The 24618-nt window shown below is 39.2% G+C and overlaps 3 protein-coding genes and 1 non-coding gene across 7 annotated transcripts; 1 reads left to right on the top strand and 3 right to left on the bottom strand.

The window, feature by feature from the left end:
* Nucleotides 1-1429: 1429 nt before the first annotated feature.
* Nucleotides 1430-5110, bottom strand: LOC125203284 (endoglucanase 2-like). Its single transcript, XM_048101593.1, has 6 exons — nucleotides 4686-5110; nucleotides 3900-4183; nucleotides 2761-3198; nucleotides 2323-2464; nucleotides 1935-2101; nucleotides 1430-1866 (listed from the first exon to the last, which is right to left on the bottom strand). The coding sequence occupies exons 1-6, from the start codon at nucleotides 4882-4884 to the stop codon at nucleotides 1534-1536; spliced, it is 1563 nt and encodes a 520-aa protein (XP_047957550.1). The 5' UTR covers nucleotides 4885-5110; the 3' UTR covers nucleotides 1430-1533.
* Nucleotides 5111-5550: 440 nt separating this feature from the next.
* TRNAS-UGA (transfer RNA serine (anticodon UGA)) lies at nucleotides 5551-5632 on the top strand. The gene has a single exon. It is a non-coding gene; the product is annotated as a tRNA-Ser (tRNA).
* Nucleotides 5633-6434: 802 nt separating this feature from the next.
* LOC125204528 (protein SPA, chloroplastic-like) lies at nucleotides 6435-8985 on the bottom strand. The gene is made up of 5 exons (XM_048103213.2): nucleotides 8661-8985; nucleotides 8498-8581; nucleotides 8309-8360; nucleotides 6866-7022; nucleotides 6435-6704 (listed from the first exon to the last, which is right to left on the bottom strand). The coding sequence occupies exons 1-5, from the start codon at nucleotides 8805-8807 to the stop codon at nucleotides 6683-6685; spliced, it is 462 nt and encodes a 153-aa protein (XP_047959170.2). The 5' UTR covers nucleotides 8808-8985; the 3' UTR covers nucleotides 6435-6682.
* Nucleotides 8986-13612: 4627 nt separating this feature from the next.
* On the bottom strand, nucleotides 13613-18531 carry LOC125207677 (transcription factor E2FC-like). Of its 4 annotated transcripts, none has more exons than XM_048107119.2 (13): nucleotides 18134-18531; nucleotides 16268-16451; nucleotides 16132-16182; nucleotides 15943-16028; nucleotides 15367-15455; nucleotides 15233-15287; nucleotides 15010-15062; nucleotides 14893-14928; nucleotides 14764-14812; nucleotides 14608-14673; nucleotides 14454-14530; nucleotides 14117-14288; nucleotides 13613-14034 (listed from the first exon to the last, which is right to left on the bottom strand). In XM_048107119.2, the coding sequence occupies exons 1-13, from the start codon at nucleotides 18377-18379 to the stop codon at nucleotides 13960-13962; spliced, it is 1239 nt and encodes a 412-aa protein (XP_047963076.2). In that variant the 5' UTR covers nucleotides 18380-18531; the 3' UTR covers nucleotides 13613-13959. The 4 variants fall into 4 exon arrangements, with proteins under 4 accessions (XP_047963076.2, XP_047963077.2, XP_047963079.2 ...); XM_048107120.2 differs by having other exon boundaries at nucleotides 16268-16448; XM_048107122.2 differs by having other exon boundaries at nucleotides 16268-16382.
* Nucleotides 18532-24618: the final 6087 nt, after the last annotated feature.

Here is a 24618-nt window from a genome sequence, read left to right as displayed (position 1 = left end):
TAACTATTTTTATATAATAATTTTATAATAAAAAGTGAGCGGAATGAGTTAATAGAATAGAGGGTACGTTTACCTAATATGTTAATGTAAAATAAGATATTTATTGGCGGATGGATGAAAAAGGAAAAATGTGAAATACAATATCAATTTATACTCTCTAGGTCCAATAAATGTCTCATTTTACCATTTTCGTCCATCTACCAATTAATGCCCCATTGTTTTCTTACTACTTTTGTCTTTTGGTAATGGACATCATATTTCACTAATTTTATTTCACTTATATTTCATTATTAAACTAATAGATAAAATAATAATTCCCCCGTTCCATATTAGTTTAATAATGAAATGTAAGTGAAATAATAGAGTCATTTTACTATTTTGAAACGTTCCAAGTTGATTGAGTCACTTCTTATTATATTCTCTCTTCATCTCTCTTACTTTATTCACTATCCACTTAACACATTATTCTTAAACTTCGTGCCGAAAAGAAGCACCTCTATTAACAAGGAAAGGAGGGAGTATGAATCTTGTTGGTCCAAGAAACATAAATATGTCGAGACTTGTTCTTGCAAATATTCCGACAAACCCAACAAATCAAGAAAGAAATAAGACAACAAAAAGATGGAAAAGAAGATGATGATGATAAGTGTGATAATTCAGATTAAAGCTCAAGAAAGAAAATCCAAAGGATACTTTCTCAAACAACAATCTAATGACTCCATCAACTAGCACACAAGAACTATCAAACATATCTTAACAAATAATCCATGTTTGACAATAAATTAAGTGCAACCATAAGGGATTTTGATAAATCTCCAATGATGAAGAGGGATGTTCAATGTTTAGACTTCGTTTGTTTACAAACGAGTACAAAGTTGCTATGGAAAAACCTTAACATCTATTTATACTAAGAGTAGGAGCAAAATAAAACAGTCAAAAAGTCATATCCCGGACGAAACGCCCGGCCAGGAAAATTCTTCTAGAGCCACGCGGCTTTCATAGAACGGCCATAACTTCATCATTCGGATTCCGATTGAGGCGTTCAAGGTACTCATGCAAAGCTCTTTCGACGATAAAGGCAATGGTGGCTTGAGAAGAGCATTTGGACTTTATCTCTATAGGAAAAATCCAGTTTGAATCATACCTCTAACTCTAGCTTGGCTCCTTGTCATGTTGAATACCTGGATTCACATCATAAAATTAGAATCCATATTCCACCAACCCTTTCCATTCACATTCCACTGCATTTCTTAAAACTGTGCCTAGTTAAACTTAACCTTATATTGGTGAACGGAGGGAGTAGCTCTTTCTCCTCCTTTTTTTTTCTTCTTATGATCACCCTTAGGTCTCGAACTCATTTTCTAATCTTCTAATACTTGAAAAGTTTTAATAAAGTACAAAATTGACACGAGAAAACAAAACCAGGTCGTGCACTGCCAAACAATTTGTATATTAAATTCAAACTGGTCTTAGCAAAATATCATCTCATTAAAGCCATAAACAAAACTAGGGTTTTGTGTTTTGTTTCATCCCTCATGCAAAAGGTTTAACATCAGATGAGGCGGTGAGCAACGACGAGAGGAGTGCAACGATGAGAGCAGAGTTGTATGTGGTTGGCTCGCCCTGCATCGAGTTGTTCCTCGCGTCCACGTACGTTTCGTTGAGAGATGGTCCGCCAACGAGCGCTCCCACCGCCACATTAGGGTTAGGCTGATCAGAGTCCAGCCACTTGAAACCCTCCTTGCAGGTGGGGAACTCATCCCCCGGAATCGAGGCTCCTCTGTGATGCACGTATTCCGGGTACTTCCCACCGTACCCCACCACGTAGCTCATACCCATCGGGTTGTTACCAAGCACGTATTCGACCTAACACCATTTGTTACAAAATAAATAGGTCTCATTGCATGAGTGAAAAACTATACATACATGCATACCTGTGTCTGTGCGAACTCGCGAAGATCCACAGGCGTAAATGTCGTCCCATCGCACGATATGGAAGACACCTGTGCAGCGTTCATGTAGTCGCCGTAGAGGACTGCTAGAAATGCTGATGCCACCGGATGCTGCAATGCGTTCCATTCACTTATCCATATCAAACCATCTGCATACAAACAAATATCTCATATCGATGTAAATTAAATAATAATTTTTAAAGTATTAAAATCAAACTAAATGTATAAACCGAAATAAATAATGCTAAACGTGAGCGGTCTGTGTTCACTTAGTATATGTAACATTTTTCTACTATATTCAATTATTGAAATAATTTTTAGGATATTCTAAATTTTAAATTGTTAACGCGCGAAGGCTCAAGAAGATTACTCTCGGTTCTACTAGAGGTGGCGGATGGTGATTCCGGTAGAAGGCCGCACATTACCACTTCTGCAGAGTCCCGATATTGCATGAGGATGTCGGAGTTGGAGATGTCTTTTCCTCCGAAGAAGCTAATTCGAGATATTAGGACCTGCAGTCGAGCACATGCATGCTTAATTACAAGTAGAGTCCAACACGGAAATAGTCATGGTTTTCTATTTTGGACCGTCTACCAAATTAGTCTTTATCTGTTTTTGGTACTTCAATTTTCACTACAACACCTTAATCAGTTTTTTTCAATCTCTCTTACTTTATTAATTTTATAATAAAATTTGTATCGTCCAGTACCAAGACATTGTTTGTTGACAGAGATAGTAGTATGTATCTATGTTGACAAATAAAAATAAATAAATATTCACATCAGTATAAAAAGAGAATTGGAACTACCTGTGCTCCAGGGAGCTTGTTATCCCAGCTAAACCATGACGGATTCCCCCAATCAGCAAATTGATCGGCATTTTTCCCGGTCACAAAGTCGAGATAAGGTTGCTCAGCTGTGGCGTGGTAGAGCCAGCCCGCGGCCCACAAGAGCTCATCCCCATAGCCGGTGGAGTTATAAAACTCTCCAACTTGAGGAATGCTGATGCTATAAGACTTCCTATACTTGTCTGCGAATGCGAACAATTGACGAGCATGCTTCAGAAGCAAGCTTGAATACGTAGCATTAACGCTCTTAAAAACAAGTGAAGCCGAAGCCAGGGCCGCGGCTGCCTCGGCTGCAACGTCGCTCCCCGGAGATGTGACGTTCACCATCAGTAGAGGCCTCGCCTCCGTCATATCCTCCGGCTTGTTCCAGCAACCGTGGTCCACCTTTGGATTGCCCACCTGCCAATAGTTTTTCCTCCGTCCATAAAAAATAGTCTTAGTTGATAAAGTAAAGAAGATAGAGAGAGAAAGTGATTAGTTTGTTATTAGTGAAAAATTGGACCCATAGAGAAAAAACTACTATAAATAGATACTCCCTCCGTCCGCGAATAGGAGTCCCGGTTCACTTTTACCATAAATAGTAATAGGGTTCCACCTTCCACTAACTCATTCAACTCACATTTTATTTAAAACTAATATATACAAGTGGGGCCCTTGTTCCACTAACTTTTTTTCCACCCACTTTTCTTAACATTTCTTAAAACTCGTGTCGCCATGAATGAGACTCCTAATGGCGGACGGAGGGAGTAGAAGATAATTTTGATGGACTATTCAAAATGAAAAAATATTACTACTCCTTCGTTCCATAGTAATGGAGGCGTTTCTTTTCGGCACGGAGATTAAGAAAAATTGTGTTAAGTGAGTTAAGTAAAGAAGAAAAAAGTGGAAAATTAAAAATGTAGAGAGATGAAGAGAAAAAAAAGTAAGAAAAAGTAAAGTAGGTGTGAAAAAATGTGTTGACTTTTACTAAAAAGAAAAATTACTCTATTACTATAGAACGTACCAAAATGGCAAAATGACTATATTACTATGGAGCGGAGGGAGTACTATTTTTCGTGGACGAGGGGAGTGTATGATAGTATGAGTGATGGTGAATGAACCTGAATGTATAGGACATTATCAACCGGGTGAGCGTTGACGAGGAAATCGGTGATCCATTTGAGGGAAGTTTGAGCAGGCTCCAATTGATCGACGAGCATCATCTGGGCTCCGTATTCGAGAATGGCCCACGAGAGCACGGTGGCGGTGAAGGCCATCGGAAATCCAAACTTCATATTATCGCCGGCGTCGTACATCCCTTTGGACAGATCAAGCTTTGCCTCACTTCCATCTTTCAAAGCAGAATCCCCTCTCCAAGCTATGTTACTATCCTCCAACTTTCCAGCTGCACCCAACACATACCATCACCATCAAATATCAACAACAACCATCAACCTTATCACAACTATTTCAATCACATGTATTTAGTGTTAAAAGCAAAATATCACTAACTTATTTCAAAAGACTAGTCTGTCTATCTGTTTAGTTTATAAACATCACATCAGTTGTCTTAAACAACCCGACATAAAATACTAGTGTCCTTAACAATCAATCCCTTAAAGGCCAACGTCCTTGTTAATCATGACTACTTCTTTTTCCAAGCCACTACTCTGAGTTCGTTGGTCATGACTCTTTTCTCAATTCACCACTCCATACTAATATTACAAACCAAACAGAAAAACTAATCCTAAAAGACTAATCTACCAAGATATAGAGAACTCATATTGTCTTTAAGCCTGCACCGATTGCCCTAAGGCAATCGGTGCAAGCCACTGGAGTCCGTATCTTGAAGAAATTAAGCAACACTTGGGATTGTAAAGAACGAGTAATTAGTGATGAGAAAGTACATTTTTGTACGTCGAAAAACTGCATTGCGACGCCTAGAGCGTTGGAATATTTCTTAGAGACGGAGAAGGCGGCAGCGAAAACCGAGCCCGGTTTAGAGTTCCTGAAAAGTACGAAAATCGAGAATGCGATGCCTCCTAACACTATTAACAACACGAACCAACCCCAACACGATCCCTTCTTCTTCTTCCGATCCATCATTGTCAACGGATGAAAACGATTAATTACAAATTTTCTTCTATAAAATTCAATGATGATGACGATGATCTACCCTATATAGTTATAGGGCGATTACTTCTTTAAATTAGATGAAACAAGAAAACACCAACCAAACAAAATGTGAAATATTAATCTCAGATTTATTGATACTGTTTTGAAGTGAGCAAGGTATTGGGTATTTTTGGATGGGAGAATGGATATATTTTTAGAGAATTTTTTGATAAAGTAATGAAAATGTAGTGGAGTTGGCAAGATGTAAACGTGATGAGAGTCTGTAGGAGAAAACAGAGGACCGATAAATGCTGCTGAAGACTGTAGATGTTAGTTAAGTTAGTTGGTAATTCTATGAATTTCTAACTGGAATTGGTATATTGTTTATTTATTTATTTTTGTTAATTCTTTTGGATGAGAGATGATGACAATCATATAATGTTTCAATGTAGCAAAATATTCAATAATTTTAAAAACTAGTAGGAGTATTTCTAAAACTAGGAAAATACACTGTAGCTAATATATCTAAATAGGAATAAACCTCAATAAGGAAAAAAATTGTTGATCTACATCCCAACTATAGGATCTGCAGTTACATGCTTACCCCTCATTTATAGGTAATTTTTGATTAGTTTCATTTTAATAGTTGTATAAATTGTCGATATGTCCGAGTGGTTAAGGAGACAGACTTGAAATCTGTTGGGCTTCGCCCGCGCAGGTTCGAACCCTGCTGTCGACGAGCTTTAAACACGTTTTCAGTCATTATTAAAATGAGATTATGATTATTTAGATTTTTTTTAATGAAACTGGTGTCGCATCCGTGCAATACACGACCTGTGACGGAGGAACGGTGAATCCAGCCGGCAAATATGCTTGGTATGGTGGAATGGAACGAAGGTTGGAATGAAATGTCATTTTTCTTGGATTTCCTTTGCGTTTTCATCCATTTACTCATTCATTCTATCACACCAAACAAATCAATAGAATGGAAGTAGGAATCACGTTCCATTCCACCATTCCATTCCATCATATCAAGAAGTAGTTTTCAAGCGAACAAAATTCTTATTTCTTTTCTCGATTTACGAAGTAGCTCTCTTACATTATTCCCTCTTTTACTTTACTCTCTCCACTTTAATCTTTAACAAAATTAATTTCTTAAATCTCGTGTCCAGAAGAAATGCTCCAACTACCTTGGGATGAAGGCAGAAATATTTATAGAGATTTAATTATTAGTTTATGATCAAGTATTTAAATTTAAGATATTTCAGATGAGTATTCCGCTTATCTTGAAAAATCATTTCACTTTTGTTTCCCCTAAATGTGACAAAATAGATGAAATATTTTACTTCCACATCCTTTAATATCATAAAAATAAATAAAACTTTTTCCTTCTTTCACTTTTAATGAACTGAATCTTGTTCAAAGAAAGATTTTTGAGTATATTTTTGAATCTTAGTAGTTGGATTCTTATCAATTCAAATAAATATTACTACTCTCTTATCAAGTTACATTTGCAACTCAATTTCTTTCTTCTACTATCATAAAAAACTGAAGATATTATAGATATAGTTTCTCCTTTCCACACATTGTTCTCTACATCTGCTTTCAGTTAACATACATCAAATGCATGTAAAAGCCGAACAAGTGAAATACACAAAATCAAGAAAATACACAAAAATATATATATGTATTTGAGCAAAAATGTGTCAATGCCCTATCCACGTAACTTCAACACAGTTAATTTGGCATTAGAGAATTCATCCGAACGCAGCCATGTTCTCTGCAGCACTCAGTCGTCGTCCTTAAACTCTCTGATTGATGCAAAACAGAAGAATAATTGTAAGTGTTCATCATCGTTAGGTAGCCATTACAAGGCATACAGTTTCCACTCTTCTGTGCGTTTGTATATACCGATAATAGCTGTAACTTACATAACGGATGGAGATAAACGATATATGATCAGTCAACTCACCTACGGTCAAGGTAACGAGGTTGAATTCCACTGCCCTGGCATGTGGTGCACGTCAATGAGCCAGCCCCGTCACAGTTGATGCACCGAGAAATTTCTTTCTCATCGCCACCAAGCTCAACAGACACACTGCCGGTACCCAAGCAAAATCTACATTTTTCTGCAGAAAATTTGTAATATTGAATAATACAGTATAGCTGATTACAAATCTAGGAAAAGCACCCGGTTCATGTATACTAAACCGTGGGCTACTGCGCATGTACGAGAATGGCAAGGACACACAAACAAGTGCACTTATATAGCAGAAGGCATGCAACAGATTTAATACAACAGAGACAGATATGTAGTTGTATTTTAGGAGAGTAATACCCGTTCATCTTGCTACTTGTATTTACGACCACTTATCACTAGTGAAAGCCAGATACCTCTACATAACAAAAAACAGTACTAGACTAGTCCATATCATTCAATACATAATGCATAACACGAAAATACGCACAATAGTGCATTAGGAAAAAAGAGAACAAGAAAATCAAGAGATTAACATTTGAAAACCTTCTTCTTTCAAAACCGGACCCATTAAACAGATTGATCATCATGTATGGCTAACTGAATAACACTCCAGAAACCGACACACTCTGCATTATGTTACTTATCCGTTGATCATCATAATTATTCAATCGCCATACTTCGCCATGGTCTCGAATTGGATTATTAGGGGTGGAATAAATGGGGCGTGCATGAAGCGGCTGGTTACGGAGCCCTCTTTTGGGCATATAACTAGGCAATGGCATTGTCATTTTGTTTGGACTTGGAATAGCATGGCTCTTACTTGTATAATAAACCAATGCGTAACAAGTCAGGCCGGCCCCTAATATCAATTTAGCATTATGTTTACAAATTAATTTCCATATGGAACTTTTAGCTTCGGTATATGGTAAATATTAGTATATTTAGGAAAATCAGAGGTAAAACACACCAGCATTGTTGGAGGATAGCCTTCTAATACACATTTTGATACATTTTTCCTAACACTATATATTTTCGAAAGTAACAATGAACAAAAGAACAATCAAGAATAACAAATTTTATTTCAAGTAGTGCTTTCTTCCTTTGCGTATCCTTCGTAGGAGAAATTCTTTTTCCCAACTACGGCATTCAGAACTCATACGACTAAAACTTTATGGAACCGAAATTGACAAGCACATATCATGCATTCACTTTGTAATTGGATCAATATCTCCACGAACCTATTTCATATCGCAAGTGTGTGTGTGTGCGCGCGCAAAGTTAGGAAAACTTCGTAATGGTATGGGATAGCAACATCTAATATGCAACCTTCTCTAACTCTCTAAAGCCACCATCAAACTAAATATAGAAGGAACCTTCAACTGTTTTGCACATCAATTAGAAATCTCAAGTTAGGCAACAATGAGAATGACTTACGAGCACCGGAGCCTTCACAGGGGAAGCATGCCTGTGTATTTTCTCTCTTGGCCTTAAAAAAACAACAGTAAAGACTCCATATCAAAACTCTTATCAATACATAATTCAATAGTTACTTCAAACAATCCAACATTTTAAAAGACCTAAAAAAGGGGGAAAATGATGAGAAAAGGGAAGTAGAAAACCTACAGCACTGTCAATTTGGGTCTCATAAAAGACAGGAATTCCAATCCCGACTGCAACACTGACCACTCCAACTGTAATTGCCACTATCTGCAATCAAATTCATTACTCATATCACCAATTGGAGAAAAAATTAATAAGAATAGATTTTAGGAAAAATGTTATGTACTGTGTTCTGATCAAGATCAACTGCTCTGACGCATGGATAGGAAGAGGGAGAGCGTTGCGTTTTGAGGGGTTTTGTTGGAAATGGGGATGGGGAGGAAAGCTTAAGGGGACAATGGAGAAATGGAGAGTTGAGGCGAGAAGCTAACATTTTCCCTTTTCCGTAATCAATTGCAGTAAATCCTTGAATAATATGATGGAGAGGAGAATCTATTGGTGTGTTTCAGTGAAGGAATGTGGATTGTGTGGGGCTGACTTCAATCTTTGCCATGGAAAGTATGGAGAATGGTTGGTGGGATTTTGTTCAATTTTTCCAGCAACCTTGAAGATATGTTTCTCTACAAATAGAAATAGGTTCAAATGGTTTTCACGAAAAAGTAGTTATACATTTGCTGTAATTTGCTACTGCTTCCTTCTTCCTGACCTTCATAATCTCATTTTACTTGACACGGTTTTAACAAATTATTTGACTTTATGAAGAAAAATGGTGAAATGAGTCCACTTTTTTATAATACTAGTATTGTTTTATTTTATAATAGAGTGTGTGTATAGTTAAATAGTTGAATGGTGCATACATTTATCTAAAATGAAAAAAAAAAAATGAGACTTTAAATCTCAGTCATCCGAAAATAGCAAAATGAGACATTTTTCATGGACGAAACGAATATTTTTATTAATCAGAGTGAACTACTCCCCATGTCCCAACCTAAATGAGACGTATTCCTTTTTTATATGCTTCAATCTAAGTGAGACATTTTCCTTTTTGGAAATAATTAACTCCCATCTCCTCCTTTATCCTCTTATCTCTCTTATTTTATTCGATCTTTCACTTTTTTGCGTTAATCTCTCTATCATTTTATTATATAATTATCTTTTACTTTATCCTCCATCTCTTTCTCTTTCTTACTTTTGCTTGCTATAATATAATTATTTATTGAGTAAAGGCCAAATGTGGTCCCTAACATATGGCTGTTTTATCAATTTGGTCCTTAATATTATCTTTTTGATTATATAGTCCTTCACAAATAAACTCGGACCCGAATCGGTCCTCACTTAACAGAACCGTCAAAAAATAGACGATAACCGCAATTTGACTATATTAAATTACTAATGGTAATTAATTTACCTAATTATAATTCTTTTCCTATTAGCAAAATTAGAAAAAAGATAGTATCAGTTGCAAAATGAAATGAATAATTTGTAATTTAATAGGAATTAAGAATTATAATTATGTATAATTAATTACCATTAGTAATTTAATATAGTCAAATTGCAATCACTGTCTATTTTTTGACGTTTCTGTTAAGTGAGGACCGATTCGGGTCCGAGTTTATATGTGAGGGACCAAATAATCTAAATGATAATGTTAAGGACCAAATTGATAAAACGATCATATGTTAGGGACCACATTTGGCCTTTACTCTGATTTATTTATAGTAATTTAATTCACTAAAACCCCACTATCTAAATTCTTGGGTCAAAATAGAAACGTCTTGCCTAGGTAATGACACAAGGAGTACATTTTAGGGCATTCGTAGCTCGGGCTCGCCGAGATGAACCAGCGGCGAGCTCACGCTGCTAGTGGATTGACTCTTGGAGATGCCCCCCACCCTACATGCGGCGCGTTGTGGCGTGAGCGGTGACACCCACTCGCCGGCCCCCGAGTGGGTGTCGTATTTTAACCATTTTTTATAAATTGAAAAAATAAAAAAAATATATATTAAAATTTTTCCACTTCTCCAAATATTATCATTTTATCGTTGTTTTTTCTTTTTTTCTTTTTTTATTTTTTATCATCCAATTTATCCTAAACCCATTTATAATACTTCATTCGTCACGTTATTTTTTTACAACAAAGAAAGTCTCTCACTTATTTTCTCTAAAAGTTTTACTTGGGCTAATTCAAGAGAGGAAATCCTTCGAATCTTGACAGAATCATTCGAAAAAGAAAGAGATATAGGGAGGAAGTCTTGTGCCGCCAAACCGGCGATACATCCATCGTGACTCGTGAGCAAGAGGTAGCCGCCCAATGGCTCTTCAGGATTACTTTTCTGAGCAACCACGATTGGCACAAAATAGTGAAAATTCGACAATATTATATTAATAAAAAAAATTTATTGTATGGAGGCTAAGAGCACTCCCAATGGAGGTGGCGAATTCTCGGCGATAAATCGCCGATTATCGCCGAATTATCGCCGGCCATTGTGGCGAAGTCGGCGATAATTCGGCGATAATGTTACCGTTGCTTCGCCGAGTGGCGATTTATCGCCGGATTATCGCCGAGCGATCGCCGGCCACTGTGGGCGACGCTCGGCGATAATCGGCGATTTTTAAAATTTTTTTTTTTTTTTTTGGCCGAACGGCTATTTTATCCCACCCCTATAAATATTTCATCCTCTTCCTCCATTCATCACCCACAAACTTCATTCACACAAATTTTCAATCTTTTTTCTCTCCATCTTTATTAAATGAGTTCTGATTCATCGTCTCGTGCTCAGTCCGACGAGGAAATATCACATTCTTCTTCCGAAGAAGAGGTACCTCCCGCTCCCACCGGATGGGATGTAGCGGGTTTCGCCAACAACCCAATCAACAACTATATCTCCCGCTGCATACAAAGCGAGATCGCTCGAATGCAGCAGCCACCCCCCCAACGGCCAATCCGCCGGCGGCGCCGATACATCCCTCGCAACCACACTGGTGCGCACGATCGGCTGTTCGCCGATTATTTCGCGGAGGAACCACGTTATCCGGCAGATGTATTTCGTCGCCGGTTCAGAATGCGCCGCTCCCTCTTCCTGCGCATTGTTAATGCGTTGTCCGCGCGTTACCCCGAGTTCCGGCTCCAGCGAGACGCAGCAGGGAAGCCCGGACTATCGCCCCTACAGAAATGCACTGTTGCCATCCGGCAGTTGGCATATGGAGGGTCCGCCGACATGTTCGATGAGTATCTGCAATGCGGCGAGACGACTGGCAACGAGTGCCTGAAGAATTTCTGTCAGGGCGTGCGAGAGATATTTGGGGAGCACTACCTTCGCTCGCCGGACGCAGCTGACTGCCAGTTCCTACTGGATTGGCACTGGAGGACCCACGGCTTTCCGGGGATGCTCGGCAGCATCGACTGTATGCACTGGCAGTGGAAGAACTGCCCAACCGCGTGGCGAGGCCAGTTTACTACCGGCTACAAAGGTACGCATCCCACCATCATTCTTGAAGCCGTTGCCGACCAACGGCTTTGGATTTGGCATGCTTATTTTGGTATAGCCGGGTCGAACAACGACCTAAATGTTCTCAATTCCTCGCCCCTTTTCAACGAGCGGATCAACGGATTAGGCCCCTCCATCGAATTCACGGCCAATGGCAATGTGCATAACATGGGGTACTACCTGGCTGACGGCATCTATCCGCAATGGCCCGTGTTTCTGAAGACGATCAGATGCCCACTCGGAGATAGAAGAAGGTATTTTGCCCGAGCGCAAGAGTCTGCGCGCAAGGATGTGGAGAGGGCATTTGGGGTGCTCCAATCGCGATTTGCACTGGTAAAGGGTCCGACGCGCTTTTTCTACCAGGGGGATATTGCCGATATCATGTATGCGTGCATCATCATGCATAACATGATCATCGAAGATGAACACGAAGGCGTCCTCGACGTCACCAACGACCCAAGTGTTGCATCATCGAGTCACGGTGTCTCAACCGAGTCCGCCCGCCAGGGTGTACCGCACAACGAACATGAACGGTTCCAGGCGTTCATGGACATACACCAGAAGGAGGCCCATCAAGCACTACAACACGATATCATCGAAGAATTGTGGGCAAATAGAAACCGCGCCCACCGCCCTTGAATTTTTTTTTCTTTGAATTTTTTTTTTGATTTTTTATTTCCATTCGTGTACTTTTTTTTTTTTTAATTTTCTTCGTTGTAATGTGTACCCGTGTTTAATACAACGAACTTTATTACTATTTATTTGATTTATCTTTATAAATTAAATAAGCTAGCTTTATTATATATAAAAATAAAACAATTAAATTAGTGATGATGTAAAAATGAAATGTTGAGTTAGGGAGAAATAAGGGAGAAATAAGGGAGAAACCATTGTAGGGGTTGGCTAAAAACTGGGGATAAAATGTGATGCTGATGTGGCGCTGATGTGGCAGGAGTTAGGGAGAAATAAGGGAGAAATAAGGGAACTCCATTGGGAGTGCTCTAAAGCCCCTTATTAACACCATGTAGTTCCGCCAGTACAATGATTAGGAGCTAAAAAAGAGGCATGTGATTTTTTTTTTCATTTCCAGAGATCTGCAATTTTTTTTTTTTTTTTTTCTGTAATCTAGTGACAATCTCATTTTATGGGAATAAATTTGATACACATTTGTTTGAATTAGACTATCTCCTTTTCTGTACATAGCACACTAACACGGTAATTGGATAACTATCGTAAAGCTACAATGCTTTTGCACCTCTAGTTTTCAAAAAGACTCTATATACGAAGAATTGTTAACTTTGTTTCAGAGTTACAAATAAATTGAGTATGGATTTGGGTTGAACTCAATCCTCTATTTAACAAAGGGTTGTTTTTACTTTGACCATGTAGTGACTTTTTAGCCAAACTTGAAAATATCTACAAAAGTCTCAAATTTTTTGACTTGAACTATTAATTGAACAAGAAAATTGAGTACTTATAAGTAACATTTTAAATACATGCTAAACCCGTGGTCAATGTTCATGAAGAATAACCCTTTCATAAATGACCTGAGCTCAATAAAACCAGAGTTCGACTCTAAGTATGAATGTCCATTTCTTTATGTTATTGCTTATAAATTACATTAGCATAATGTAAGCAAAAAATATCATAAGTAGAGGAAAAATAAGTTAAAACTAATTATAGCGTAAACATCAAACAAATATCAATACTGAAATTGAAGAAGGCAATCTCACATCAGTACTGCTGCAAATGACCAAAATGAAAGGAAAATGCATAAGATGATCATAATCCCCATATAAAAATAATAGGAACAAATAATTGGATGACCCACGTTGTAAACACTATTTAGGCATTGAATGCTAAAGATATACATTTGAAATTTTCAAAAGTGCAAAAAGGGATTTTATTATTGATAGGCTCCATCCTTATTTTTTCTACCTAAAGAGCCAATCTGCGAGATATTGGAAGATCTCATTTTCCAGATTGATCACTCAATATAATTGTAGGTATAGAAATAAAACTGTAGTTCTAACTTATATACATCCTTCATTTTCCCTCTGTTTGTTGGTCAGCACATCCTTTTGTCCTGTTGAAGTGCTACAACTCTTCCGAGCTCCATAAATCTGATAAGCTCACATTACGATCCGATCTCAACCAGTAGTCATCATCACTCTGCATGCAGCCGTGCACAGTTAAAAAAAGATAATGAACCCCTCTCACCAATTACTAACTGAAGCTATAAAAACGAACTTACACCAACATCAAACGGGACTATTTTCTGGAACCCGGATGCCTTGGAGGTCGTTGAAGTATCAGGACTTGAGGACAGATCGGCTTCATCAACTCTACTGCTACTAGTCCTGGCCATTGAATCCAACAACTTGGCACGCTTGACTGAGGCATCTCTACTTTTCTGTTCCTTTTTGCTGCAGAAATTTTACGAATTTGATATTAGAGGTCTACATAAATTGTAGTTTGAGGGTCTTATCACACAACTTTGTAATAACTTTGATATGCATCCTTCACAGGTGTACAAAGATAAAGAAAATTTTAGTGGATGCATCAACTTCTCAAGCTCTTGATACAAGTACCTCAGGAGATAAACATCAATAGGTCCAGTCGTGCTTCTCACAATAAGTTTATGTTGTTTCTGAGAGAAACCAATATCCTGAGATAAATGGCACCATTAAGAAACCAACAAAAAATGGTAAGAAAAGTATGAACCAGAATAATCCAGTTACCCACCTCATCAGGATCTGGCACTTCCAGAAAGCTTGCACGAGGAGCTTGAATGGCGATAACAGTTTGATTCTGTAGCAGTCATACAAAAATAAAATGCCTAGTCATTGGAATATTGGAGTAAGGAAATGAAAAAATTCTGGATGTCATGAGAGTTCAAACCCTAAAATTTGGAAGACTCGTGATATCTTCCTCTGTCAGAAAGAGATTCCTGCAGAAATACCAAAAACTATAATACCAAATTTCGCTACTAGTATACATAAAAAATCAAAAGGGGACACATCAGCATACTTTCGATCAAGTCCCCTAATGTCGTCTAGTTTCTGCCTGTGTAAAATTAAGTCATTAGCCAAGCACCTTTAAGCTTTAAGATTACAAGAGATTGTTATTTCTTTCAATTATCCATACCTTATGCAATCATCAAGTCTACAATCTTCTGCACGTAGAAGTTCAACTTCAGCCTGTCATGAAAAATAATTCTGTCACTGACACTTGAAATTTTATAAACAGCGTAAGATTTTAAACAAAGAAACTTCTATATATAACAATGTACTTCATATCTACATTTACCAATAAATAAGTAGCAATAATGATTAAAATTGACAATTACATAGAAGTGCTATAGGTGCACCTTCAAGTGAGAAACTTTGTCATCTTGCTCCTTAGGTCCATACATCTCAACTCCTCTGTCACAAAGAAGCCACACATGGTTCACATGAAAAAGCATGAGACATGTACAAGTGAAGGAAGGTGATCGTAACATACTTCCAACGAATGTGATTCTTGGTGGTTTTCTCTATCAAACCGATCCCTTCAAGAACGTTTGTAATATCATAAATTCTCCTCTTCTGGACCTGCATATTGTCAAAACCAATTAACAGCAATATCAGGCACAAGAACTAAAAAGGTGTCACTTAGAAACATACTGATGGATGTTTTCTATAGAAGGCATCCACTCCATTCACTACATTCTCTTCAGTGGTTTATTATTCTTTATCAGGTATTTGTTTGAGCAGGGAGTCTAGCATTAGTAATTGTTTAGATATTGCTGTTATCTCCTAGAGTTAAAGTTGGTTTAGGATTCTTTATGAGTTTTATTCAAAGTAAAGAGTCTCCTAAATAGCTCCTAAATAGAAGAGCAAAGTGTCTTCAGTTCAGGACGGTAGTACCGTAGGGCCTCTTTTGAGGATTATCTTTTCTTTTGTATTTTCTATTCATATCTTATATCGAGTCATTTGTTCTCTATTCCTCTCTATTTTCTGTTCCGTTCCAGTTAGTTTTCCAGCCTTTACTGCATCTTCTGTATAACTTACGAGCATCCGTCTAATTAAAAGCTATTACCTGTAAAACATCAGCTGTTCTGTTAAGATCAAGAGTGCCATCCTTAGCCTCTTGAATAAGCTTGATAAATTTCTTTGTCAATAAACCTGCAAAATTTAGCGTTTGGAATACCATCCTTTAACTTCCTATTATTTGCAAAAACTTAATTGCAAAAAAGTCATTATAACAATATATTTTAAGAAGCCTCACCTAAAGAACTGTCATACCGGCAACCGCTTAAACCGAAGTTCTCAATACCCTCTGCAAGGAAAAGGATACCAGTGAGAAATAAATTGCTATAATCATGATTAATTACACAATTCTAGATAAAATAAGCTTAATTTACCTAGGTTTGCATCTTTAACAACAGATTTTGCATGTTTTGAAGATTTAGCTTTACTGAGACGTTTAGCACCCATGTAAGATGAAGGCCCAAGCACAAATTTGCTCACTTCTTCCTCCTGTTTAGGAATCAGGATACTTGCATTACCACCAGACTTACAGCCAACATTTGCAAGTTCATTCGGCTGCTTCAAAAATAGTTAAAAGACGTAACATTAAAATTAGAGAGCTTCTGAAGAGACATACTCAAGCAACTAAGGCTCAAAACTTGTGTAAGAAAAATAAAATACCAGTTAGACTGGTGAACAATGATACACTAAAGCTGTGAAGATTGTAGAGACTTGCATATATAATTTTATAGTAGCCTTTTACAATTTTTTATGCTAACCTGAGAACTTGAGAATACTTATACCAGTAATCCAAATTTAAAGACTCATATTCTAGCAGGTTGGGAAACAAAACATGGGAGAGCAAAGTTAAGCTTCTCATTGTACTGTAGGTAGTAATAATTCTAAAAGGCAAATCCTCAAAATTATGATCGTTAGCCATGCTTGTTCTCCTTGATAGCTGAGGAAACATGAGCATGTGAAGAAGATTTTACAGTTAAATTTCCATTTGTATGACTTTCAAATCTGAGAGAGGCACATCACATCTCAGAAGGGTATTACTAGATTCATACTTCTCCTATAGCAATATGCTTAGGACCAGTACTCCAAAATACACATAAAAAAGGAAGAAAATAAAGAAGACAATTCAAACCACGAGGAATCTACCTATACTAATTTATAAAACTCTACAACACACAAATTCAAAAACATGAGGCATTAATGCCCCCAGTTGATGGGTCCCATGCCACGGATTTTACGTAATCACCCTGGAGCGCCCCATGCTCTGAAACAACACTGATATGGATGATATTCAATATTATATTCCTTCCACAGAATTTATGCAGTATGTTTTAATTGCACCTGAAACGGCCCAAGTTGACTACCATGAAAAGTATCAAATTAAATAACATCCATGCTGTAAAGACATCTCAAAAGAAGCGATCAGGCTCACCATGTCAAACAACTTAACCAATAATTAATGGACATGGGAGTATAGGTGCTAAAAGGTCAGCATTACCATACAAATCAAGAACCTTTCTCATCTCACTAGTTACTACCATATTTGACTCCAGCAGAACAACCTAAGAAAACACTTCATTTCATAAACTTCCATTTATGCACCCAAAGGAAGGATTTGGAATCAAAACATCCCCCCCTTTTTCACATCAAAAAGAAACAGAGGACATTTTGTGCCACATGCCAACTCTATTAACACCAGCAGAAACGGTAAATTAGTGGCAACTCATCCGCTTTCAAAACTAATGTGTGTGGATGGATCAAATTCTATGAGCTTAAAAATGTGTCAGAGATGAACAACCAAATACTGCTGAACTAATCTACTTCAGAAATGCTCAATTCATACACATTGGAGAACATTTGAATGCTCGTAATTTTTTAAACAGTTGTTGGAATGCTTCTTTACCACATGATGAGTTTGTGATTACACCTACTTTCAATCTCAAAGACATGACAATAGATGCTTCTAGTTCTAGGATATCACTGAGCAGTGTGAGGACTTAATAATCATACAGAAAGGAAGAGAGAACAATAAATAAAGTGATGGATTAAAAAACACCAGAATCCAGATCCTACAATTTATGAAACACTATTCTATTGCTATTAGAAAAGTAATGCCTAGTGTAACTTTTTCAGGAGCATCGATCCTAATCCTATAAATACCAAAAAATCAAATGAAGTTAGAGCTCAACACTAATTATAGCAATCATACACAGACGAAAAAAAAGGAGGCAAATCAAACGCACCGCATTGCTCCGAGGCAGCAAGTGCGACGGTGGAAGAGGAAAAGGCGGTCGTTGTGCGATCATCAAACCGTTGGAGTGAACTAGAAACTTATCATCACTGGAGCCGGTGGCGGCGAAGGCGGATGGCGGAAGAGAAGGAATCCGAGGGTGCGGCGCCGGCGATAGGGAATGCTTCTCCAGCTGCAATCTAGATAGAGGTAGATTGAGGCTGAGATTGAGGTCGAGATTGTCGCCGGAGGCCGACATACCATGAAATCGAATTCGGAATCAGGAAGGGTTTACCGGCGAGCGGGAGTGGAGTTCGAATCCCGCCCCCCGCCTCTTGCCCTTTTCAATTTTTATATGGGCCCAATTTATCAATGTGGGCCCGATGCTCCCACTATATATGCTCTACTACTCACATAATTTGCCACACCATTGGTTGAGTAAACCAAAAGCTATATTTATACAAAAGCTTTTATTACTCCTTGCACCTCACTTATTAAAGTAAAGTACATTTATTTTTTGACACAAAATTTATACCATGTCATTTTATTAATTAAATAGAAATAAAATAAAATTCAAGAGAATAAATTTAAAAATAGGATATATTTCTATTTTAGAAAACACGGCGCTTTGAATAAGATACTTTAAAAAGAGAGAACACGTTCACTTGAAATAGGAAATATAATTCTAAGATTTATAATTTTAATTAGAATCTAGTTATTCTCAATTTAATTACAATAATTTTAGATTTCAAATTTCGTCCTTTTTATGGTTATAGGTACTTTTTTTTAGATTCGAGGAAATCCTTCAAACGATGAAGAGGATGATTCAGTTGTTTGTTGTCAAGGACTCATGTACGCTGAAGTGGGAGGAGGCGAGAGGGCCATGTGTTTCAGTAACGTGGTTTATGTGGTGACGTGCGAGCTAGGATATGGCCGCGTTAATGAAACACAACCAACGTCGCATCATTTGGCCTCTTCTGGATGCTGCATAGTTAGGAACTCATATGGACATTCATTCCTCCGTCCTGAAAAAGTGGGTAGAACGCCTAGTACGTTCATCTTGATGTCGATGGACTTTTGACGCTTATTCGAGACAATAGCATGGGCTGGTTCGCTATCTAGATGTGCGGTGAGTGAACCGATCTCAGGATCAGGATCCACTAGGTTTGCCATATCAACGTCTGCTTCCTGCTCTGTTTCTGAGTGTTCTATTTCTGATGATGACTTCGGGTCCTCTCTGCCTGGCGAATTCCAATCTTCGTCACTTTCTGAGCCAAACGGAAATGGATCTCCTGTTGTTAACCCCGATCTGGTGGTGACTGTGGATGTTGACTCCTTGACCTGCCACCTGAATTGAGCGTTCCTTGACCCAGGCGAGTTACTCCAGTTTCCAAACCGTGAGCCTCTGCTCATAAACTGAAAAGAAAAACAAATAAAAGGAAATTAAAACTATATACGCCAAATCTCTAAACACGCAAACAAACTACGCCATCCATCCCCGGCAACGGCGCCATTTGAAGCTAAACAATGAGTCAGTTCGTGTGTGTGTAATAATAGTCAGACTTCTCATATCCAGAGAATCTGCTAGATCACGGGGTCTAGGAACTCAGAGAATCTTTGAAACCCTCAGTCGTTGGGCGCACAATCTTACCCTGCTCTTCAAAACCCTCAACCCACAGTACTAAAACTAGTACAAGGAAGTAGTGGTCGAATCCCACAGAGATGGAAGCGTAAGAAAACATGCAAGAGAATTTGGACACTGTTTTTGGCTGCTGCCACGCATTTTGGGGGTTGAGAATTGACTACTAGACTCGGGAAATGTAAATAATCTATTCTAACAGCTAGATCTAGGCAAATATATAACGGGAACATGCATTACGAAGAACAAGACATAAGCAAGATAACTCTTCAGCGACAACATTTTACCAGACCTAGTGAACAATTTTGCCTAAAGTTAGCCTAGACAGAAGAAAGACAGATCGTGGGGACCATTTCCCAAAATAGCAAGGTACGAATGAAAAGCTGCAAAATAACTAACTAAATGTTCAACTAACAACTAGCTTCATTTTCTCTAACAATCCTTGATCACAAAATGCTGAGGAAAACAGAGCAAACTATAAAACTAAACAGAGCAAGCTGAATTAAACCATTTTAACTATGATTAACTACGAAAAATTAAAAAGATCTACTACCACTAGACAAGGTCAATGAGAAAACAGAACCAAACATAAAAAACCATGCAGAATTGTAACAAATCTAGGTATCGGACGCTTCATTCGCTCCGGATCCAAGCCATCCACAACAAACCACAACAATTTCCATCTCCGATCACACAGATTCAACCAAATTCAACCGATCAACTACGATCTCCACACAATTCAACTCAACAACTCAGATCAATCGCTAAAAGCATCCAAAGTAAAACAGAAAAGCAACAATAACATGAAACGAAACCATGGCAAGAACTTCCATAGCTAAATGAGAACGAATCCAACAGAGAATAAGCAAAACAAAGCCGAGCTTCGAACAGCGAAGGCTCGGGAAATCCAAAAACAGAGATAAAAACTGAAAACTGTAAATTGTTTCTTCGCCTCGCGTGGAGACGGTGGTACACAACTCCGATGTAACTACGAACCCAAAAACCCCAAACTGATCCCCAAATGTGTGTGTGTGTGTGTAGAGTGTGAGAAGTGAGCTAAGAGCTAAAATGGATGATGATGGAACTCCCTTCATGTATGTCGCGTGCTCTTATTTATAAGGAGTTGAGCTTCTAGATCCTTCCTTGTATTCCTCATTCTGCCCTTTGTCTAGGATGCTTCTCCGTCTGGTGAATTTTCTTCTTTCTGCTCACTTTCTCTGCCAGATTCCTCCTCCAGGCAATCTTCTCATTTCTTCCTGGATCTGACATTTTCTCTACACACCTGGCTTACAAAACCTTGTTAGACCCAAGAAATTACAGAATTTAACCTCATAACCAATGCATGAAATTAGCCTTATCAGATGGGATTGACCAATCCCACCCCCGACCCTAGAGTGTCATCACAGGTCTCAGACCCTACGACATTCGCTTCTCTACACCCCACCTCAAGTAATGAGAGATGAATATGAGACTGATTAGAGAGAAAAGAAGGAAGGAAGTGAGGCAAGGCGACGTCCAGGATCCTGCGATTGTCAAGAATGAAGAGATGGAGAGATTCAAAAGAGGTATTTAAGTTACTTTTTTCATGGTTGGTGAGGAAAGAGACTTCATTTCCCATCATTATTGTTTTTATTCCCAATATTTACTTAGTGAATTGATACAAGCCTATACAATATGACTAAGGGCATCCGCAATGGGGCGGACGATGCGACGGACGATGCATCGTCAGTCGCATCATCCGCCACTGCAGCATCGCGGACGATGGGTTAACCATCGTCCGCGCCCGATAGATCGTCTGCGGACGATGCGCGGAGGATACCCATCGTCCGTCGCATCGTCCGCCACTGTGGACGACGCGGACGATGGGTCACGGACGACAGGCACGCGTTTCCTTTTTTTTTTATTTTTTCAAATTTTTTTTCTTATTTAAACACTACTATTCACTACCATTTCACAAACTCCAATTTCACATCTCTTCAATTTCTCTTCAATTATTCTCTCTCATCGACTGAAAAATGAATCCCGACGACTATGATTTGAGTACATCGGATGGCTGCAGACGGGCCTTGACTCGAGCCTTGTTCGATGCTGTTAATGAAGCCAAAACGGAATGCTTGGCACAAAAGCAGCGGGAGCAGGCAGCGGCGGAGGCGCGGGTCCCTCGCCCGATACGACGTCGGACGTTTGTCCCCCGCGAGCACGACGTAGCACACGAACGTCTGTTCGCAGATTATTTTGCCGAGAATCCAAGGTGAGGCCCGAATGTTTTTCACCGCCGTTTTAGAATGAGCCATGATCTTTTTCTCCGCATTGTGCACACGTTGGAGGGCCGTGATGAGTACTTCCAGTATCGGGAAGACGGGATCGGCAGACCCGGACTTACGCCGTTACAGAAGTGCACGGTTGCGATCCGCCAGTTGGCCTACGGCACTGATACGCCCGGATTTTGCACTGTTTTAAGGCCATTATTTGGTCCGTTTTTGTTATCAAAATCACTCTACATGTCTATTATTTGCATATTCTATACATTTTGGTATTTTGACGTGTTTTGTGAGAAATGTGCATATTTGAGCCGAAAAGGGGAGTAAAAACGCATAGTCTGGAAATCTGGAGTCAGCGGCGACCAGCGACCGCCGGCGCCCGGCGGTCAGAGCTATGTGGCGGCCCGCCTCGGAAATTTACGCTAGGAGAAGAGTCTCGCCCGGCGACCGCCGGAGGACATGTGGCGGTCCGCCACCGAAGGGTCAGAGTCTCTGGACTCCAACGCGGCGACCGCCGGCCAAGGTGCGGCGGCCCGCCGGAGAAAGGCGGCGAATCCGACCAGCCCTAGATTTGCTCCAAGATTTACCAAATTTTGAAGATCTTTTCCTTCTATGATGAGGAATAATCTTCCCCTATAAATAGGACCTCAAGCTTCGTCAAAAAGAGAGTTTACACACAACAAGAACACATTCATAGAGAAAGAGAGTGACTACTTGCAACATTCATAGAGATCAAAAGCTAGAGTACTTCAATTGTGCAAGGAGTTGGAGAAGGATTTCAAGAACATCAAGAACGACAAGGATTCAACCTACGGGTTTTATTTGTTTTAGTTTTATGTTCAAATTGCTTTCCCTTCAATCTATGTTTTTAGTTTATTCAGTCATGTGTAACTAAACTCATAGGATTCTAGGGATGTGTTAGTAGCAACTTTGGTTATACAATTTCGTTTTCTATTTAATATCCGTTTTGTTTTTACTTTGTTTCTTCCCTAAGTTAATCATGATGCTTCATAATTGAGTGACACAATTATGTATGATTCAATACAACTTGCTTCATAACTGTGACAGAGTTCTAGCGAGTTAGATCCACTTAGTAGACACTACAGTTAGCTTCCTTTAAAACGGCACTGTTAATTGAGAGTGAGGACTTTTCAAGGGTCTTAGGAGCTTTTTGGAGTTACGTGTTAGGATTGACAACCCTAATGTTAGTAATCAACGTTTGTATCGCATGAGCATAAGCTAGGTGACTCGTCCTTTCAAAGTATTAACTGTGCTAGGGTATTGTAGTTTGGAATTTGTATAACCATAAAAGTGAAAGCACATCCCTGGAATTCCCCTTATCTCTATACTTTTCTCTCCGTGATTTGCTTGCATTTAGTTGTTTACTGTTTTTAATATTTACTGTTTTCAAAAGTTTCCAAAAATTCTTGTTTCTCCAGATAGTAATTGAGTTCTAGTAGAAGATAGACCTACTCTGTATACTTGCAGGTACTAACCTTTTGCTATACTATACCTACTCTGTATACTTGCAGGTATTTATAGTGCAAATAAATAGTGCATTAGGCACAACAACGGATATGTTCGACGAGTACCTTCACGTCGGAGATACAACTGGCCGCGAATGTCTGAAGAAATTTTGTAAGTTAGTTGTGGAGGCTTTTGGCGACACATATTTGCGACGCCCGACTGCTGACGATTGCCAGAGCCTGATGCAGATGCACGAGACGGTGCACGGCTTCCCTAGGATGCTAGGGAGTATCGACTGTATGCACTGGCAGTGGAAGAACTGCCCGACGGCCTGGAAAGGCCAATTTACTAGCGGCTACAAGGGCAGCCACCCGAAGATGATCCTAGAAGCCGTCGCTGACCACCGCCTCTGGATCTGGCATGCCTACTTTGGTGTAGCCGGGTCGAACAACGACATCAACGTCCTCAACTCGTCCACTCTATTCGCCGATCAGTGCAGGGGTCGCGGTCCGGCCATTCAGTTCACTGCCAATGGCCGCACACATCATATGGGGTACTACTTGGCCGATGGCATATACCCTAGGTGGCCTGTTTTTTTGAAGACGATCAGCTGCCCAATTGGTCAGAGGAGAGTCTTGTTTGCGGCAAAGCAGGAGTCCGCGCAGAAGGATGTGAAGCGGGCTTTTGGGGTGCTCCAATCGCGGTGGTCAATCGTGAAAGGTCCGGCGCGTTTCTGGTACAAGGACGTCATCGCCGACGTCATGTATGCGTGCATCATCATGCATAACATGATAGTCGAACAAAAACGTGGCCATGTCACCGATTGGGTGGATGATGAAGCCGGATCTAGCTCCAGCACGACGACCTCGCCGGTCACTCGAGGATTACCGACTGGTTTCGGTGCGGTTCTACAGCGACAGGCCTTAATGCGCAACCAACAAGACCATACTCAGCTCATGACCGACATGGTTGAAGAAGTTTGGATCCGCAACCGCCGCCGTTGAGAAATTGTAGTTTTTTTGTTTCTTATTGTAATGTTTGAATTTTAATGAAATGAAGTTAGTTTTCCAAATTTTGAAGTATTTAAATATTCAAATAATAGAAAAATGCTTAGGACGTCGCTTAGGGCGG

This window comes from Salvia hispanica, chromosome 6 (assembly GCF_029641045.1).
Source record: "Salvia hispanica isolate PSC_SH4W2 chromosome 6, Shi_PSC_v1, whole genome shotgun sequence".
NCBI lineage: Eukaryota > Viridiplantae > Streptophyta > Magnoliopsida > Lamiales > Lamiaceae > Salvia > Salvia hispanica.
This window is presented reverse-complemented; position numbering and strand designations above follow the sequence as displayed.